The sequence below is a fragment of the Papio anubis genome, chromosome 15 (genome assembly GCF_008728515.1).
Source record: "Papio anubis isolate 15944 chromosome 15, Panubis1.0, whole genome shotgun sequence".
In the NCBI taxonomy this organism is placed as follows: domain Eukaryota; kingdom Metazoa; phylum Chordata; class Mammalia; order Primates; family Cercopithecidae; genus Papio; species Papio anubis.
Window position 1 is genome coordinate 87079309 of NC_044990.1, and position 21704 is coordinate 87101012.

The 21704-nt window shown below is 40.4% G+C and overlaps 1 protein-coding gene across 4 annotated transcripts in view; it reads left to right on the top strand.

Annotated features, from left to right (window-relative positions):
• Nucleotides 1-21704, top strand: part of MYO16 (myosin XVI) — a 574351-nt gene that overhangs the window by 271027 nt on the left and 281620 nt on the right. For all 4 annotated transcript variants that reach the window (XM_021929768.2, XM_021929769.2, XM_003914068.5 and 1 more), the window contains exon 16: nucleotides 8378-8525. In XM_021929768.2, the coding sequence (XP_021785460.2) occupies nucleotides 8378-8525 (148 nt within the window). The remainder of the gene's footprint in view (nucleotides 1-8377; nucleotides 8526-21704) is intronic.

Consider the following 21704-nt stretch of genomic DNA (forward strand, 5'->3'; position numbering starts at 1 on the left):
TTTTTCTCTTATGGAAATGGCAATCGGGGCATTGATGACAGGCGTGCTCCACCTTTCTCCACTTTCTGGATGACCTTTTTACTAGTTCTGTTCCCCTAATTAACATCCTTAATTTATTTCTTATCACCTATGTTTGTTTGTTTCATAGCTTCCTGCTGTGTTCTTTTAAAACTCTGGCCAAATGATTTGGTGATCGTTTTTAATGTTTTTATTTAAGAGTAATAAACTGCTATAAACAAAGTAACAAAGCCAGTGCTGAGATGGCATTCATAGAAGTCTACTGCCTAGATCATAAATGTGGTAGGACCCACAGTGCCCTGAAGGGGTGAGACTGGGAACTCAGTTGTTTCCTGTTTTTAAGAAGAGAAATAAAAGGAATATATTCAGAAAATGTTTATCAGGAGAGTGAAAGTTCCAATGTCATGTTTTTGGAGTAAAGTGTTGACAAAACTAAAAATGTTTACACTGAAAAAGAAATAACTCAAGAGAAAGAGGACAGATTTCTTCAAGTATCCCTTACCTCGTGGAAAGGGTTTTGAGTACAAAGGTATATTGTGTGTACTACAAAGAGCAGGTCGATGTTTCCGAGAAGGAACGTCTTTACTCAGTCATCAGAACCTGCCGTGCAACATCCTCACGTCTGCCACGCACTCTCTCACGCCTACGCTGGCTGTGCCTAAGCAAGAGGAAGGGGCGGACACCAGCTGGACCAGATAATTTTAAAGATGCTGCCTAGGGCTCAACATTATTTAAGTCCAAAAATGAAAGCACTCTTTCAGCTGTGGATCTGATGTTCCCATGTCTCCCAGAGTAGCTTAATAGCATGTACTTGTCTCCTGTGCCTGTTAGCATAGACTGAACAGGGTTGATATTAGAATGTGTTAGATGTCAGTGTTCGAAAGCTGCAGTAGCAGATGAACACCAATGTGGTGGCTGGAAACAACAGAAATTAATTGTCTCACAGTTCTGGAGGTTAGAAGTCAGGAATTCAGGTGTCTGTAGATGCACAAGCTCTTGGCTTCTCTGGGGGGACCTCCCCTGCCCATTCCTAGCTCTGATGGTTGCTACTGATCCTTAGTGCTCCGTGGCTTGGAGATACATTCCTCCAGTCTCTGCCTCTTTTGGCTCATGGCCTTTTCCCTGTGTCACTTCTCTTCTCCGAAGGACACTGGTCGCACCCTACCCCAGTATGGAGTAGGTCATTGAATTAGGACACACCCTACTCCAGTATGACCTTATTGTAACTTGAGTACAGTAGTTTCACCCTAAACTAAGGTTTTGCTTTCTGTGGTTTCAGTTACCTGAGTTCAACTGTGGTTCAAAAATATTAAACAGAACATTCTCAAAGTAAACAGTTCATAAGTTTTCAATTGCGTATTATTCTGAGTAATGTGATGAAATCTCCTGCCCTCCAACTCCATCCAGCCTGGGAAGTGAATCGCCCCTTTGTTCAGTGTATCCACGATGTCTCCGCTACCCACCTGTTAATCATGTAGAAGCTCTCTCAGTTATCAGATGGTGCCAGTTTCCTGGTGTTTGTGTTCAAGTAACTCTTATTTTACTTAATCATGGCGTCAGAGTATAGGAGTGGTGAGGCTGGAAATTTGCATAGGCCAAAGAGAAACTGAAAAGTGCTTCCTTTTCATGAAAAGGTGAATGTTCTCAACTTACAAATAAGGAAAGAAAACAAATTGTATGCTGAGGTTGCTAAGATCCATGGTAGGAAACAATCTCCTACCCCTGGAATTGTGAACAGCATATTGTTACAACTGTCCTATTGTATTATTAGTTGCTGTGTTAATTTCTTGCTGTGCCTAATTTATAAATTAAATTTTATCATAGATGTGTAAGTATAGAAAAACGTCACGCATACAGAGTTTGGTACTATCCTCAGTTTCGGGGGTCCACTGGGATCTTAGAATGTATTAACTGAAGATAAGGGGTGACTACTGGATCTCTGCATTGATGCTATTCCCAAAGAAGATTATATTCTAAGGTATTGGGGATGAAGACTTCAATATGTAGTTTTGGGGGTTTTTTTAGGACAAAATCCATCCTGTAACAAAGAGTAATGGAGATCCATTGTATGAATTTTTGCTTTAAAATGATTTTCAGTTTAAGAGTGAAATCATCACTGCTCAAAAAAATGGGCACCCTGAATACTTTAAGAAGCTATCAGTAAATGATACTTTTGTTATACATTAGTGATACTTTTAAATAATTCAATTGGCTGCCAAGACTCTTTATGAAAGAAAAATAAAAAACACATGAACTTAAACTACTTCACATACATTTTAAAGAGAGCTGAGTCATTCAAGTTAGTCCCCTGTAAAAGCATTCTGAATTGTAAATGTTCACTAAAATAGTTAATCAAATTGTAGTGATGCTGCTCTCTCTCAAACCAGGTCAGATAAGTGTTGATTACAGATTGAGTTTATACTTTATGGTAGACTGTTTTTCTTTAAATTATTAGCATTTATGAAACAGTTTTTATCATTTTATTGGACAGGGAGTATCATCATACTAATTTGAAGATTGATAGATGCTGTTTCTTTCATTGTTACTATTAGTTATACTTTTATAATTTAATGTCAAATCTTTCATCAGAGATGTAACCACAAATCATAATATAAAAAATACCAGCCTCAGTTTTATGAAACACTAACTATAGATAAGTAAGGACTGTTTCTTGTTTGGGGGAAAATTTATAAATAACATTCTAGTCTGGCTTCTAGTCCAGTATTTTCCCTGATCTGATTATTTATTTTAAGATATGATTATTTAGGTTCGCTGGTGTAAGTGCCACCCTCCTTCAGGTTTGAGTGACTTATAAAACATCTTACTATTACTGCACAGACAAGTTTATAAAAAGTTACTGTATAAATAAAAGGAAAACTTTGCCAACAATGACTTAGTTTTAGCCATACAGCACCTTTTATTTGAAACTTAAGGTAATTTGCTGATATCATTGCCTGAATCCCTACCAATTTGTATTTTTCATCTGAGCATGCAAAGAGGTTTACATTATGTGACATACAAATCAATTTATGATATTAATGGCATATTCTTGTATGTTTTCCAAAAAGTTTTGGTCCTGAAAATATGTGTTTACAGATTATGTGTAACGTAGTATGCAATAAAGTATTTTGTAGGGCTATACAGTTTTTGTTCATTGTGAAAAAAAGTGCGGGAAATAGTTTCTTCTCCTTCAAGAAAGAAAAGTTCGTGCCCTTGTCCTTCCCATTGACTTCCAGAAACTTCCAACACCCACTCTCATCCTGTTGCACCCATCTCCTTATGGGTCCATGACCACTTAGGATCTGTTCCTGGAAAGGGAATGGCAGTTCTTTCTCTTCTGCACAAGATCATTCCTTGTCTTTTAAGGGTACAAAACCATAAATTTTCATTCACTTTTGAGTGTGTGCAGTTTTTTATATAGTACACAAAACTGTCTTACCGAACATGCACAGATAAAGTAAAATAATATACTGTCTTCATTCTTATCAAATAATCACTTTATTGTTTTGGATCTTCAAAAATATGTGATAGCGACATTTTTAGTGAGCTCTTTCTTATTCTAATTTACTTGCAAGTCACCTGTTTCCTGGGAGCAACAAATCAGGTTGTAAAACCATCTTCATGCAAGGTAGCTGGGCACATGGAAAAGGGCCTTCTAGATCAAATTGCAGGTTGGCCATCCAGTTGTAAACTCAGGTGAATAGGTGAATGTCACTGATTCTCTTTACCTGGCTATAAAATTAGGGGACCGGACTCCATGGTCTCCTGTGTTCCTTTCAGCTGCTTTTTATTTAATTGGAAATAAACCACTTTTGAAGTTGACTATTTCTAGTATCATGATGGAGTTATTAATGGTTTAATCAGGCTGCCTCTGCAAAGGAGCCAGTGCTAATAAAGGGGTGCCAAGAACACTGGCCTCAGTGCATCTTCACAAATCTTATTTGACTGAGGGGCTTGTGAAAAGAGCATATGACCAGCCATGTCCCAAATCTCGCTTAGCAGCTAGATTTTCCAAACGGAGTCATTCTCTTTATCAAGGTAAATCTTAGCTGTTGACCAGATAAGTTCTCAAACAAGAAAATGATCTCCTCTTCTGGAATATTTATTATTGAAGAGAATTCTGTTTACCAAAAACAGGGTGAAGGACTTTTAGAAGAGCTTACTTGTAAAGGACTGGAAGACATTGAGAGTCCATAAGGCCATGCTTTTGACTGCACCCAGAATATGCAGAGGGCCAAATTCATCACCACTGGCAATGCATTCAGCGAGCTCAAAAGCTTGATTCTAAGCTTGATTCTAAGCTCTGAGTTCCCTCTGTAGTCTTTACGAGCCACAAGGCCTGGGGTTGAGTCCTGGCTCGTTTACTTTGTGCCCGCCGGCCTTGGGCAGCTCACTGGATCTTCCATACCTCATTTACTTCTTCTGTCCAAAGGGGATAACTATCACCCCAAACTCGTAGAGTTTCCATGAATATTCAATATGTTAACATTGCTCTTTAAATCACTCACTGTTTTCTTTTTCTTTCACTTTTATTTCAAATCTTAGATTATCCCTTTCCCAGAAGTAAGTGGGAGGAACTCAAAAGGGAGGGAGGTCCAGAGTCCCCCTGAGGAATGTCAAGAATACTTGGATTTTGATGTTTGTGCCCTGAAAATATCCAAGTGTATTTCAGTTGAAATTGAAATTTACTAATGTTAGAAAATATCTTCCAGTAAATATAGCCAGGCTATGTGTTCTATTTAAGAAATTTAAACGTTAAAGTTACTGCAAATGAAATGGAAAATATATTAAGGCCTTTGCTTTGTGTTTCTTCCAAATCCTGATGTTAAATAAAGTAGAGGCATAATACCAGATGAATAGTCGTCTTTGTTACCATCATCAGTTAGTCTTAGAATTACATACTTAGCAGGACATTCTTTTAAAAGTTTCGAAGTGCTTTAGTTGATCTTATGTGAAGAGCAGCATCCTTTATTGCAAACAGCCTGGGCTTAGGAGACAAGACAGTTGGGCTTCAATGTGAAAAGGCCTGCAACAGAATTTTAAATGAGGCAATGTTAGAAGGACACTAGAATAGTGTGTGGTACACAGTAGGTGCTTTAAGTGGTAGCACCTTCCTCTTGGAGTCCAGAGGAATCTTGGAACATTCGCGTCTTTTCTTCTTCCTATTACAGATAGGAAAAACGAAGCCCAGAGGGATGCGGGGATTGGCAGCGTCAGACTCCAGAGTAGGATCCGTCCATTTGACTCCTTTGGGAAGCACTTTCACTTAGGTTACACCACCAGAGTGATGACCACCCTGACCATGAATAATGAGATGGAAAGAAATGCATAGGTGTGAAAGGGAAAATATTTGGCTATCCTAATTAATTGATAATATGTTTTTGGTGGTTGCTAATTGAAGGCATAACAGTACTTTCTGGGAACAGGCCCTAAGTGGTCATGTACCCATAACTAGATGGCTGCGACAGGGTGAGATTGGGTGTTGGAAGTTTCTGGAAGTCAATGGGAAGAGCAAAGGCAGGAATTTTTCTTTCTTGAAAGAAAGGGAAATTTATTTTCCCCACTTTTTTTCATAATGAGCAAAAGCTGTATAGCCCTATGAAATACTTTATTGCATTTTATGTTACATATAATCTGCAAACATATGTTTTTTCAGCACCAGAACTTTTTGAATACATATATGAATATGTGGACACTTGTAGAGAATTACAAGTATGTTTCTAGTCAAAAGTATTTCGTACATAAAAGAGCTTTTAAAACATAGAAGTCTTGAGAAGTCAAGAACTGTTAGTAGAATGTTTCTTTCTATGTATGAACACTTACATGAATGTGTCCTGAAACCTGTTTAACTTAGAAGCCCATCATACTCCTTCCATTTTTACCATTTAATTTCAGACACAACAAAAAGTCTGCATTTCTCCATTTGAAGGAATATTAGAGTTTCATGGCAATTTGAATTTTGGGCTGTCTTGTGTTTGCTTCCATCTAAAAGCTCACTCAAGATGTATACATATTTTGAAACCCTGCTGATCAGAATTCTGCTAATCCACAGCAATTTTATTCACTGCTGGAGATGAGCTAACCAGGTTGATTAATAATTACTCTGTTTTTGAATTTAGATGAAAGATATCAAAGTGACTCCATGATGTGGAATTTGATTAGTTTTGAATACTGCTTCAAGCAGAGTTTGCATATTGGCTGGGATAGGTGGGGGTTAGCCAACCATTTCTCCAAAAATGGTAGCAAGATGACTGTTTCATTCTCCCTTCTCATCTGGTATTTCATGCCTGAAGGTTAGGAACAAAAGGAAGATAATTTTATTTAAAATGTTTTTAGGTTTTTAAAGAATATCCTCTTGAGTAGTAAATTAATTCAAGATGAATATTATTAATATTAAATAGAAAATGTTTCCAGCGAAGAATTTAAGGAAGAAAAAAAGAAAAAAAGTATTTAAAACTTAACTTGAAATTGCCACCTAATTGATTCTCATTGAGACCTGTGCACACACATTCAAGCACACATGTCCATCCATTGAGGTTTATTGCTAATTCAGGACTTGATACCACCCCCATTCTAATTTTACCATCACCTTGGGGCTTTACTGTCACCGATGAAAGGGATATTTTGAAAGACCTTTTCTTTATGCACTTCTGGTGACTTTCCCCAAACTTGTCTCTTTAGACAACTTATCTTACTAAGGGATATTAATTTTGAAATTTAAAAAACTCTGATAATCATTCTGATTAGCTAAATTGACCACTTACTAAATGCATTGGAAGGCACTGTAAATAGTGGTTCTAGTTGTTAGAACAGATTTTCTGTATACAATTAAATTGGGAGACACCACATTTTTGCTTTTAGTGGCTGGACTTTAGAATAATGCTTAGCAAATTCATTACATGAGGTTTTTTAAAAGTTCAAATGTATGAGATAATTATAACCATTTGCCTTTCTAAGAACTGCCATTCTTTAACACCCTCACCCAAATAATATTGATATTGGATTCTTACTTCAAAGAGGAAAACTAATAATTCACATTTGCATTTAAAATTGAAATACAGGTCTGGCTTGGTGGCTCACCCCTGTAATCCTGGCACTTTGGGAGGCTGAGGTGGGCAGATCATTTGAGGTCAGGAGTTCAAGACTAGCCTGGCCAATATGGCAAAACTCCATCTCTACTAAAAATACAAAAATTAGCTGGTGTGGTGACACACACCTGTGGTCCCACCTACTCAGGAGGCTGAGGCAGGAGAATCACTTGAACCAGAGAGGCAGAGGTTACAGTGAGCCGCGATCATGCCACTGCACTCCAGACTGGGCAATAGAGTGAGACTATGAATCAAAAAGTAAATAAATAAATAAATAAAAATTAAATTAAAATACATAATCTGATTATTCATAATGATAAAAATAAACCTATATTAATTTTTTAATGCTCCAGAAACAATGAAATTTGCAGCATGCCAAACATACAGTCATAATTTTGACCAATGCTAGCTTCTGAATTGCCGATCTTCATATGTAAAGCAACACTGAGGCTGTGATTACCATATTGCATCTTTTTGGCCTTGTTAATCAACTGCTATCAAATAAATTTCAACACCTTATATTTATGAATTGGGTTATCTTTTATTTTACTTTGTAAAGGTTTGAAAACAGAGGACTAAATAAACATTAGATAGTAGTCCTATTACTACACACATGTGGTCAGAGTAAAAGGAGAAGATGACTACACACTGTTCACATTGGACCTGTGTTACTTTATAGACACCTCATCGACCTCATCCTCAAGTACATTCTGTATATTAAACTCTATCTGTGTGAATTCAAATTGCATTTTCCTTTGCTGCAGTGGGTTTCTTCTGGTGTTTCTGGCAGTGAGGGACCATGATCTATCTCCCTGGGCCTTCGTAGTGTGGCCACATATAATTCTGATTTAGTTGCGGGGAATTCTTGTCAGTGCCTTTAGTGGAGCACTTTTTGAACAGTGTGTGTTAATATCCACCCTACCAACATGGCCAGGACTCTCAAACAGTGAGATATTAATGAGGAAAATTCCAAAGCTTCTTTCAAAGCCTTTGTTAGAGGCAAGAGCAGATCTTGTTCCAGATTATATTTGTGCACCAAGTTCTTTGTTGGATATGGGACGAGGAAGGATGTCCCCTTAAACCGTGTCTTTTCAGCATCATATTGAAAGTCCTAGCGAATGCAAAATGACAATAAAATAAAATGTAAATAGATGGGAAAGGGAAAAGTCAGCAGTCCTTGTATCTCTTGTAATTAATTAATATGTGTTAATTTATGGAAATGAAATGAATACTCTGCCATTTAACAGAATTACTTTTCTTTTCCCAACCAGCCAGAATTTATACATATTTGCTGGAGAAATCCAGACTTGTTTCACAACCTCTTGGCCAGAGCAATTTTCTCATTTTCTCCTTGTTGATGGATGGGTTATCTGCTGAAGAAAAACATGGACTTCATCTTAATAATTTATGTGCACACCGGTGAGTGACTAAGTGTTTTGTATCTAAAAGCTATGCCTTCAAATTGTGATTGTAATTTGGTAGTCTTAAATTATCTTCTTACTTTTCGGAGACAAAATGGTGAGTAAAAGATAACTGTTGGATACTGTTAGGTTGAAACCATCCACATAACAAGGTTCCAACTGTTTGTTGAATGTTTGGGTGAGGTTGTATGTGTGTGAACAGACTTATATTTGTATTTTACTAGTTTTCAGATCAGAAAAAAAACTTATGCATATGTAAACTCCTGTACTCCTTTTAAGTATTTTGGCTATAACATTAGTTCTGCATTCCTAATTCATGCCCCTGTTTTGAGATAATGGGCAATATTATTTGAGTAAGTATGATTATTCATTGGTGGATGAAGGTTTATCATGGCTTAAGATGCATAGCACACATAACCTGAGGGGCTGATTTCCTTTAATGGAGGCAGAAAGCACTTGTGTTAAAATTAGGATGCCTTGGTCGTACGAGAACGATGGGAGTGACGGGCCGTATCGACAGTGAGTGAAAAATGTTTTCTCAATGTTTGCACTTCTGCTAACTGGCTGGTTTAGTGCGTCTCCGCCACAGGGATTGGTCCAGATTTGCATTAGGATGAGAACAAGAAACAATATGGGGAATGAACCCTGTTCAGAAGAGAAGTTGGTTGGAGAAGAGCATAAGAGAGAACTGGATTCTGATCCAAACTCAATTCAGTGGCAGGGGATGTGGGAACTAGAATCTGAGGGACATGTGGATTGACTTCAGATACCTGCTGATACCTGATTTATGGCTTATTGGGTGTTTATTATTAGATCTAGAGGAATGGTGTGAGTTTGCACAATTTTAGGAGAACTTTTGTGGGAAAAATAAAGGATGCCATGGGAGAAAACATACACACAAACACCCCCCCCCCACACACACACACACAGAAGAGTTGCTTCACTTACCTGCATGGAGTCAAGACAGTGGTTAAGGCCAAGTGATTATTGAGAGAACAAATGGCGGGGGGCTTCCCCCAACAAGCCCCCCTCTTGAGTACACACGTAGGCTGCTTTAAGCCTGCAAAAAAATATGTATCTCTAGTTCTCTCTGCTCTGCGGTGCTGTTTCTCCATCTGAAGCCGTTATATTCTGGTTAGGGAGACATTAATAAACTGGTTGGTAATAGTCGAGGTGATATGATGAAAAATAAATCAGGGTTGGGGAACAGAAGAGCGGGTGGGTGTCCTGCTTTTAGATAGGTTAATCAAGAGCCTCCTACCAGGTGGTACCTGTGGTAGAGACACCAGAGAAGGCCATTCACAGATCTGAAGTGGTGTCCAAGGGAGATGGAAGTGTACAAGGGGCCTGAGGAACATACTCAATGTTTGAGGGACAACATGAAGGCCAGGGGCTGAGATTAGAGTTGTATGGGAAAGAGAGAGGATAATAGAGACAACATGAAAAGAACAGCCATGTTCAGAAATTTAGATTTCCTTCAAAGTTGTCTGGAAGTGATTGGGGGTTTTGAGTATGCAAGGGAATTGGTTTTCACTTTGAAGGTGACTTGCGTCTGTGGAGATGTCCCTGTGGTATTCCCAGCTGGAAGCAGAGAGCTAAATTCCTGGTATGGTAGTGGGAAGATGGTGATGGCACTGATGGTAGTGGTGGTGCAGGCGATGAGAAATGGGGAAACATGGGTGACGCTCTGAAGGTAGGAAGGTCGGGATTGATGGATGCACTGAGCGAGGGATATAAGGTAAAGAGATCAAGAATGATTCCTGTGACTGTGGCCTGAGCAACACATGGTGTCATTGTGCTGTTTACATCGTGACAAGGCTAGGAGGGAACCAGGGTGCTGGGGAGGAGAAGAGTGGCCAGAGAACCAGTCCTGCTGTTTTGAGACAGCAAGGTGGAGATGCAGGAGTGTCAGGAGGGCGCTGGAGAGAGGAGGGACTTTGCAGCGTAATGGAGCCAGTGTGAGACTGAACACCTAGAACTGCTTGGAGAAATTATAAGACAACCTCTGTCCCGCCACTGCTGTGAGGGCTGAGTGATGGTGCAGGTGCGCTCAGGGGAAGGGGCTGAATTGGCCTAATTTACTGTCAGATTACTAACTACTATCATTAAATTTCAGTGAAGACATCCAAGGCTATGGATATGGTTTGTCATGTTGTGTAGGTGGAAAGTAGTTAAGAAGTGTAAAAGGCCTTATCAAAATTGTGTTTTATTTACAAAGAAAGACTATTTTAGGGTTTTCTGTTCCCAAAATGCAACAGAAATTTAGAAGAAAGTGCTAATATTAAAGTATGGTAACCCAGGCAAAAGTGATAGAAATATAAAAATTCCAGGCTTCCAGGACATTGGAAATATTTTAAATCAAATCCCTTCATATTGTGAAGGAGGAAATCAAAGCCAGAGACATGAAGAAGCTGTACTCAAGTGAATCCCTTTTATGCAACAGCAGTGTGGACAAAACCCATCCCCTGAGATTAACTTTGTGTTTTTCTACCTTGAACATCGCTAATGGAACATACTCACCCTGGGGGGAAGCAACTAACTGGATTCTAGCGATTGCAGGTTGAGAGATAGCCTGTGAGGAAGAGAAGAGTATTGGGTTTCTCTGCTCCCAATCCTTCTAATGAGCAAAAACTCAAAGCCTCAAGCGGATATGTAGCTTAGAGTGCATCTGTGTGTGTGCATGTGTGTGCACGTGGGTATGTGCTTGGCACTGCAGATGTATGGCCACTGATGAAGAAAAAGGAATAATCTAATCTATAATTTAAATAAACAATTTAACTTCTTGATCTGTGGTTTGGATGAGTCATTTGAAGTGTGTGAGTGTGTGGGAGAAAACAAGGATTTCTGTGTTGAGCTTCAATTCTGACATTCATTTCTCTTTGCAAAAAAGAGTTTGGAGTCGCTTAGGCTATTTAGAAAGTCAAACAGTCAGGGGTGACTTTATGAGGAGTTCCAACAGGAAAGAACTTAGGAAGATCATGAATAATTCAATTCTCTTGAACAAAGCAGTTATTTTATTAAAATGTATCATAAATATCTAATGTGTGCAAAACAACATTTTCCATGAAAATATTCACCACCCACCACCCTCCAGATCCACGGAGACATCAGTTGGAGCATTTGTACAATGACAATTTCACAGGAAAACTTGAACGGTAAAGCAAGCTGTTTTTCAAGTTATAGTTTGTATCGCAGTATTTTTGTGGTTTATATTATGCAGGTCTTCTCACATTTATAATGTTGGTGAATCTTCTCACTTTTACAATGTTGGTTAGGTTTGAGGAGTTCATATTTGATTAATGTTTAAATTTAGGTTGGTATCGAATCTTTGTTTAGTAATTATGAGTATTAAGTTCCTTATTTTTGGAAACCGTTTGTCTTGCTCAAAATTAGAAATAGAAACCTGAATTTGCGAGCTTTCTAACCTTTCACAAACTGATAATCCTTCTGAATCCCTTCCTTAAAATTGGTACTCATAGGTAAATGATATTGCTATTCATAAAATGCTTAATACCATACGTTAAAGCAAAGGAAATATGGCTGGAGGAGGACTCCACGCTCCTATATTTGAGTCCTTGGGGATGAACTGTAACCTAGCTTAATAGGCAGCCAAGATTGAAAACCCAACTTAGGCGTATGTGCCTGTAGCAATAGCTGAGTCTTGGCCAATCCCAGAGGCCACACTTCAACCACTGATAGACTGCTGAGTGTTCAGTTGTTCAAATAAAGCGAACACCAACCTGTAACCAATCCAGCTGTTTCTATACCTCCCTGCCGATTTCTTTACGGCACTTCCCTTGTTTTGTCTATAAATTTGTTCTGACCACGAGGTGTCCCTGGAGTCTCTCTGAATCTGCTGTGATTCTGAGGGCTGCCTGATTCTACATATATGTAGTATATCTACTATTATTAAGTAGATAATTATATCTACTATTGTTAATAGTATATCTACTGTTGTTAATATATGTATTATATACACTATATTATATGTAGTATGTCTACTATTATTAAGAATGGCATGATTATTGTCACATCTACTTGTCTGATTTTTTCAAAATAATATTGCTATTCCTATTATGTGGAATACACCAGCTTACATGTGATCACATGAACACAGCATCTCTTTGCTGACTCACTCATTCCACAGTGCAGCTTTTAGTGGAATTTGGATGAAGTACACTAAGTCCTAAAGCAAACACGACAGAAATTACAAGCTGCCTTCTTTCAGATTCATTCTCTCTCTTCTTTGTTTAGAACAACTCACTAGATACATGAATCAAAATAAAATATACATGCATATGTAACTGTGAGCTAAAGGGATGTTCAATACTTATCATCTTATGTGATTAGACCTCCAGAGAGAAGAAAACATTGCTGTAATTTCTTTTTTTTTTTTGAGGTGGATTCTTGCTCTGTCGCCCAGGCTGGAGTGCAGTGGTGCTATCTTGACTCACTGCAACCTCCGCCTCCCCGGCTCAAGCGATTCTCCTGTCTCAGCCTACTGAATAGCTTGGATTACAGGTACATGCCACAACATCTGGCTAATTTTTGTATTTTTAGTAGAGATGGGGTTTCACCATGTTGGCCAGGCTAGTCTCGAACTCCTGACCTCAAGTGATCCACCTGCCTCAGCCTCCCAAAGGGCTGGGATCACAGGCATGAACCACTGTGCCCGGCCTGTAATTCGCTTTTATCATTAAAGCTACAAAAGTGCTCTTTAGCTTTGACTCTGTTTTTAGAACTAAAAATGTTGAAAGTATCACATGAAAATTTATGGAGGTTTATTTCAGCATTAAAATGAATGTAAAACTACTTTCTTGTTTGTAACATAGGAATGATATCTAGAAACAGCAGATAGGACGTGTGCCTAACTTTAGAATATAAGTGATACAGATATAGACATCACCTCCTAAGGCTTAGCTGCATGAAAACAGTATTTATAACACTTTGCATAAGCATCTTCCTCCACAGATTATTAAAACAACAAGAAAAACAGTCTGTAGGTTTCTATATTTTGAGCTGTGGCAGTAAGACTGCGTGGATCTGGAATTCCACAAGATGGCGAGCTCTCCATAAAGTCAGACGAGAAAAACAAAACAAAAATCCAAACCAAGAAATTAAAATAAAAATAGAAAAATGAAGAAACACAAACACAAATGCTTGTCACCAAAAGTTTCTTTTTCGCTTATGGTTCTTCCTATATTGACTGCTTCCCCCTAACCCCCTCACCTCCAGCTGTTTGTTTTACAAGGACTATTTCAATTTTTCTTACCCTTTGCGTATCATGCAAACATTACATTTGGGTAACGAATGTAATTTCTGTTTTGGGGAATTGAGATTTAATGAAAGCCAGAAATAGTCATTCATTGTTTATCTTCAGCATACTTTCAACAGCTTAGATGGGTTTAGTCCCAGAAAAGCTAGGTTCCTAAATCCAAAAAGTTATTCCAAATCTCCTTTTGTATTGATGAATGGTGGAAATGATTGTGGTGCTGCAGGATAACATTTGTCAGTAAAGGTCAGATTTTGAATGCTAAGTTGAAAGCAAGCAGTGTTTGATTCAGAGCGTGTGACCTGTTTCTAACCCATGTGGCCATGAAAGGAAAAGCTGAGTCACCGCGAGCTTGAACTTGTGATCCTGCTGGGAGCTGTACCTGTCACGGGGAAGTCACGGCAAGCAGCTCCCGTGAAGGTTTGGTTTCTGCTAAGGGCTTATTATGAACGGTGAACCTAATCTGAGAGTGTCACATAATGTTTAAAAAGAGGTAAGGGAAAACTTAAGTACTATGTGGAGGTGAGTCTTCATAATTTTGTGATATAATAAGCTATTTACTTAGTAAGTAGCTTGAAGGTGCTCCCAAGACAAAAGTTCAAGACAGGAGGCGCTTTCATCAGATTCTCGCAGACTCCATTAATAATAACCTAAGTGACAGTCACAGTCACAGTCATGATCAGCGCAGTTCACCAGCAGGTGAAGGTCAGAGTGCAATTGTCAGTAAGTCTGGGTACCAGTCATTCAGCACTCTGCACTGGTAACTCTGGCCAAACTTATCACCTTGATTTCCAGCTACTCATACAGGACCATCTAGTGCATGAAGCTTCATGCATCTAGTGCATGAAGGTCTATTGCATGAAGCCTGTAGATGAATATTGCAATGTATTTCCTCATGACTTTTATTTGTATAGATTTTTAAAAAAAATATTGTATGATGTTAAGACAGCAGTATGATCGGCCTAATCCACAGTGTCATTAAATAGCTAGCGTAAGAGAATTGTGGCCAGAGGTCCTATATTTATTATCTGAATATACCTCAAAAATTCAGACTTCTATATTACTTTTAAATGGTTAAATGTATTATATGATGACACATTGTTTTGGCTGCTGTTGTTGGTTTTGTTGTCACCCTTGTGATACTTCTGAAGCTAATAACAGCTGTCATTGAGCACTTCTCATAGATTTCCTCTTTGTCTGCTCATGATAACTGTGGAAGATTATAATTGATTTCCCCATGTTGCAGATGAAGTGACTGAGAGCTATGGTTGCTTGGTTAACTAACCAGCATGGGACAGAGTTGATGTTTGAACTTCAATCTGTTCGATTCTCAATTATTTGTTTTCAAATGATTCCATATAGTAAAGGAATTTGTATCACAGATACATTTAACTGCCTCTACTTCAGCAAGAGAACTATTTGCTAAAATCAGCATCTTAACCCTTCTCCTTTCTATTTCGTATTTTTGACGATAGTAGCATCATTATGATTTTTATTATGAAAATAGACCATCATTAAGCCAATTATAAATATATTAAATATACCTTCATTAAGAGGGTGTGTTCACGTAATAAACACATACATAAATAAACATGCACATACAACTGCACATGCATATAAAATTCAGCAAGAAACTACCTTCACTAAAATTTTGAGTGTCAGACACCATACTCAGTAATTAATTCTCACTTAATTCTTCTAATAACTCTATGAGACTGTTACTAATATTGTCCCTGTTTGATGAATGAAGACACTGAGTCCTAGAGGTTAAGTAGCAGCCTGCTCAAGGTCAGGCAAGGCAGGAGGCCGGAGATGGTGCCCAGTGGCCCATCTCCCAGCAGAGAGGGAGGGCCTGTCTCCAGCAGTCCTGGCCACTGGCTGCTAATGCTATTTGTCCTTGAGGAGGTGACGGCCAGCTGTGTTGTTTAGAAACTTACACTTGGCTGGGTGCTGTGGCTCACGCCTGTAATCGCAGCACTTTGGGAGGCCGAGGCGGGCAGATCACCAGAGGTCCAGAGTTCGAGACCAACCTGGCCAACATGATGAAACCCCATCTCTACTAAAAATACAAAAATTAGCCGGACGTGGAGGCAGGCGCCTGTAGTCCCAGCTACTCGGGAGGCTGAGGCAAGAGAATTGCGGGAACCTGGGAGGTGAGGGTTGCAGTGAGCCAAGATCATACCACTGGACTCCAGCCTGGGGGACAAGAGAGAGACTCGGTCTTGGGGGAAAAAAAAAAAAATTACACTCAAACTTATACTCTCTGTTTTGACATGAAAACCTAAGACCAATGTCCACATAGTCACGATTTGGGGAAGACAGCTGGAAATCGACTTTTTCTCCGGATACTCAGGCTCTTTTGAAAGTTTTGCTTCTGGCGCTTGTACTTCCTATTTGATCGAGGCTGTTTTCCCAGTCATGTGTGTAAAAAGAGGTGCCGCGAGCATTGTGGCTATCATGTCTTTTTCTCTCGAGGCAGGGCAGGTGCTGGCGTGTTGCCATGCAGTCCCATGGCCCTGGCTTGGCCCTTCCTACCCCACCTTCCCTTGCTGCACAGCATCTTACCTTTGTGCCTCTTCAATCTCACCCTTTAATCTCAGGTCAGATTCACATATTTTAAATTTCAATTTAACTATAAAACCTCCTAACTCAAAAATCTTTAATAAATATTGCTTTTCTGTCACATCCAATAAAGTCTCGCCAATGATGCCAGGTGACAGAGATGGCTGGGCCATAGGGAATTTGGCGTAAGCAATTGTAGTTAACTGGTTCTTTGACATCTTCTCCATTCCTTGTCTCAGCACTTCCTTTAGGGATGGGGTTGGTTATCAGTGAGGTGACACCAGTTCTTTGCTGAGTAAAGATGTTTGCTTGGTGCTAGATGTGCAAGCAGTGTATTTACTTTCAGGGTATAAAAGAGAAAGTCCCTCTTGTGTCGGGAGAGAGTCAAACACTCCAGCCTCACTTATGCAGTCAGGCAATTAAATGTCAGAAGATGTTCTCACGGTTGTTATGAGCAAATAAAATGATGAATTTAAAGCATGTTGGTCTATGTCCTTGATTGCTTACTTATAATTTCAAATTCCCAAAAGTTCTGAAAACCAGACATTCGCGTATGACTCATGTGCTCATAAAAACATGACCCAACCTGAACTTATTTCACAGCAAAATCTAAACTTGATTGATGTAACTGTGTTTATAATTCTTACATATTTCTCTGACTGTGAGTATTCATATGGGGTTCCCCCCAAATTAAAATATTTGACTGGTGATACTGCTTCAAACCTACCAGGGATATAAACACTACCTTTACTTTTTAAAATCTGGATTTCAGAACATGTTTGTCTTCAGAAGTTTAGGATAAGGGGCTGTAAGCTGTGTAATCTAGCTTGTTGAGGACTGAAAACTTGGAAGTCATTATGTTTCTCACCAAGTTAAGGACTTACCTTACCTTGAAGGACCACAAGGCAAATGTTTGCTTAAAATGATCAATAAACCTGCTTCTGTGTCTGGACAAGGAGGCTCTGAATTTGCTTCCAAAATAGACTTCTGCCTCTAGCTCCACTCCTTTTTTTCTCAGTCTCTCTCTGTTTCTTTCCTTCCTCCCCTCCCCTCCCCTTCCCTCCCTCCCTCCCTCCTTTCCTTCCTTCCTTCCCTCCCTCCCTCCCTTCTTTTCCTTCCTTCCTTCCTTCCTTCCTTCCTTCCTTCCTTCCTTCCTTCCTTCCTTCCTTCCTTCCTTTCTCTCTCTCTCCCTCTCCTTCCTTCCTTCCTTCTCTCTCTTTTCTTTTTCTTTCTTTCCTTCCTTCCTTCCTTCCTTCCTTCCTTCCTTCCTTCCTTCCTTCCTTCCTTCCTTCCTTCCTCCCTTCCTTCCTTTTCTTTCTTTCCCTGTCATCTCTTTCTGTCTGTCTGTCTCTCTCTCTCTCTTTTTTTTTTTTAAGACAGAGTTTCACTGTTGTCACCCAGACTGGAGTGCAATGGTGCGATCTCAGCTCACTGCAACCTCCGCCTCCCAGGTCCAAGCGATTCTCCAGCCTCAGCCTTCCGAGTAGCTGGGCTAATTTTTGTGTTTTTGGTAGAGACTGGGTTTCACCATGTTGGTCAGGCTGGTCTCAAACTCCTTACCTCCAGTGATCTGCCCACCTTGGCCTCTCAAAGTGCTGGGATTATGGGCATAAGCCACTGCGCCCAGCCGTCTGTCTCTGTCTCTTTAACATTGTTTATTCCTTATAAATAAAATTTATTTTTTGTATCTTAAATAATGAACCATTTGGAGATGTGAAAGAGCATCAGATTTTAGAGGACACTTGCTTGACTTTGCCAATGGTTGTGATGTCACTGGTCACTGGAGGTGTGGCCCTCATAGACCAATGAAGGTTGCAGGGCGTGGCTCAAATGTCTGCTTGGAGACCCCACTGCCATTTGAGAGGGACACCTGCACAGTTCCACATGTGTGTGTGAACCTGTCTCCTTCTTTCCAAAACCCGCCCATGTGACTGTAGCAAACAGCATGACACACTGGACCAAGCCTGTCTGCCTCACCAGTGTATTCACTGTTCAGCTGATGTAGTCAGTGTTTCTTTTTCTTTCAACCTCCCTGCCAGTCTCTTCCTACCTGGTAGGACATCCCGCCACTTGTACCAGGCAACCCCAAGCTGCCTTGTCCATCGGGCCTTCCCCTGGGTCTGGAGTGACCACCTCTTTCTGACAGACCTGCTGGGTGAGTTGGCCTGAGCTCCTAGGAACCTGGGTGGATCATGGTCCACATCCCAGTCCAAATTTACTCCAGCCTGGCCTTGTCCCTTGCTGACACAGTGACTATTGGTGACCATTCTTACACATGACACATAAAATGTTCTCTTATCAGTGCGTTCCATATGCACTCCCCATCTTTGAGGTTTCCTTTGTAGCGTGCAGGCCATATAGGATACATGTGGCACAGTTGAAGATAAAATGCTTTTCTTTGTCCTACTGATATAGGACATTGCAAAAATCAATTGATATACATTAATAGCTGTTAGCAAAATCATAGCTTTTAGGTGTGTAGGCCTATAAAACCGCATCTTCCATGACTGCTGCCATTTAGAGAGATGATATCCTCAATATAGGGTGACTGACTGTCTTTTGCAATTTATGAGTATTCATTGATACTATGCTTGAACTGCTAAAAGCAGCAGACTTATTAGTTGAAGGCACGGAGTTTACCTAATTCAGGATCTACATCTCCCTGGCCGGGGGTTTGGGAAAATCATGCAACCTCTTTGTGCTTCCCTTTGCTCATCTGTAGGCCAGAGGTAGCCTCAGAGTATGGTTGTGAGTGACAGAAGGAGTGCAGGGGAAGGGTTGACTAGTATCGTCACTGTTAGTGTAGAAGGCTCCTTCCCATTGGAGTCATGTGAGAATAACTGGAATAATAATTGTTATGCAGAAGTTACGATTTGGAGTTAGGAGTTTAAAATAAGTGGGGTCTGGTCTTGCTCCTAGTGTACATCTCTGCCTCTGTGCAGCTCTGCCCAGAGCCGTGTCCACCCTCTCTTGTTGGACATCAACTGGCGTCTGGACTTGGATTCATCATGTAGCTGTGAGGAATTATGAATTTAAGTGATTTAAACCTAATGGTCTTTTGATGAAAATCAACCCAGCATTTTGAAGTGAGGGTGGCTGAGAATGGACAAAAGGAGAGGAAAGAGGAGGAAAGAGGACTGCAGAGCCCTCGGAGGCCTGTTGGGTGGGGCAGCCAGAGCCTGGTTACACGCCAGCCCCGGCCTCAGCTTCTGTGTGTCCCTCATGGCACAGGAACAGAGAGGGCCATGCTGCTGAGAGATATCTTTAAAAGCAGCAATCGAACACTTCTGTCAAACTTCCTCTTTCACATCTTCACTGGCACAAAAAAATTCCATTCTTGTGGCTTAAAATGCTTTGATTTTCTGTATCAGCTAGAGGAGAAAAAAAAGACTTCCTTTACATCTAAAATCCAGTGCTTATTTAATCAGAGATGGCAAAGTCAATAAGATTTGGAATGCACGATTTGCTACTAGTCATCTATCAAGCTCTTCAGGTGGATTCTATCAGGTTCAAACCAGACATACGTCGTATGAGTTATGGGTGGTTTTGGAGTTGATGACATATTGTGGATATTTAGGTAGAATCCTATAATAAAAACAAAATGTGTGTTTATGTGTGTGCACAGGAATCCAAAATCACCTTCTATGCCATAGTAGGAATTAGCACTTTGAATCTAATGCTTCAAGTCATGTAATTAAAATGACAGTAACCAGCATTTGTTCAGCACTGAGTTTAGGAAGGAGACTGTACCAAAACCTTGACGTATGTCATCTCCCTGTGTCCATGGCCCAGTGTAGAAGCAGGTTCCTCCCCTTTTCACTCATGAAAAGGCAAACACAAAGAGAGGTTACATGAACCTCCTGGTCACATGCTAGGAGCGTGAGAGCCACGGTTTTGTCTGGTCTTCTCTTAAACACTTAACAGTTTGCCTTTCGGCCAGGCACAGTGGCTCACGCCTGTAATCCCAGCGCTTTGGGAGGCCGAGGTGGGAGGATCACGAGGTCAGGAGATCCAGACCATCTTGGCTAACATGGTGAAACCCATCTCTACTAAAAAAAAAATACAAAAAAAATTAGCCAGGCATGATGGCGGGTGCCTGTAGTCCCAGCTGCTGGGGAGGCTGAGGCAGGAGAATGGCATGAACCCAGGAGGTGGAGCTTGCAGTGAGCCGAGATCGCACCACTGCACTCCAGCCTGGGCAACAGAGTGAGACTCCATCTCAAAAAAAAAAAAAAATTGCCTTTCAAACCCTGATTTGTAAAAACAGGTGAAAGATTTTGTAGCAGTATTTGCAATGATCCACAAAAGGACAGGAGCACCTAGAGTAAGGGCCAGTCACAGGGAAGGAGGGAAGGAGAGGCCTGAGCCCCTGAAGACATGGGGGCTGTGTGTGTATCCATCTTGTGCCCTGGTCCAAGGCGTCACTCTCGCAAGATGCTGGATGACCTCAGAACATGGTTGGAAACAGATAGGAATGGGAAATTCGGACATGGAAGAGAAGGGAGCAGTTACAGCAACTTGTAATAAGCTGAAGGCAGTATAACTCAGTCACTGCTTTTGCTAGCAGTCACTGACACTAGGAGAGTTATTTCAGAGGAAGGGAACAGGTGAAGTCAGCACTGTTTGGAGCAGTGGAGGGCTCTGTCCAGGCAGACTGGTAAGGGCAGTGGGGTGTCCCACATGGTGGATGCTGCCTGGACAGTGAGGAAGGAGAAAGGAGAGGGAACCCCTGCTCAGGCTGGTGTGGCCGACCCGCTGGCCAGCACCTCGCCACTCACCTCTGTCTGGGGCCCTCGCCTTCCTGCTTTCACTGCCCCAGTGCGGCCGGGATGCTTCAGGTCAGGAGCCCTCAGCCTGCAGACCTCTCTTCACCCTCTGCTTCTTAGTGTCTCCTTTTTCTTGTAGATTCAGGATTCTCAGAATTCAGGCTGAGCACTTTTGGCTTTTCTGTCTTTGGCTTGTCTGTGTAATTCTGCCACACCATGACTTCATAGTAAACCTTTTCAACAAGCATGCATAGATTTTGTATTTTATATGAATTGTTCTGAGAGCAGCATTTTTTCCCAGCCAGCATTTGCATGCTTTGATTTTGGAACTGACGTATTGGCATTGTTATATAGGCCGTTACATTTCATGTTGTTCACTTTTTCCATTTTGACATTGGTATCTTTTTACTATTGAACTCTTTGGGCCATGAATCTTCCTCACAAAATCTTAGAGACAGAAAAGGGTTTCTGCCGTCTTCCACCATCAGTTTACGGCCATAAAGTCCAAAGATACATTAAAATATGCCCAGTAATCTCTATGTTTGTATACATTAAAAATTCATTTGGGTAGGATACT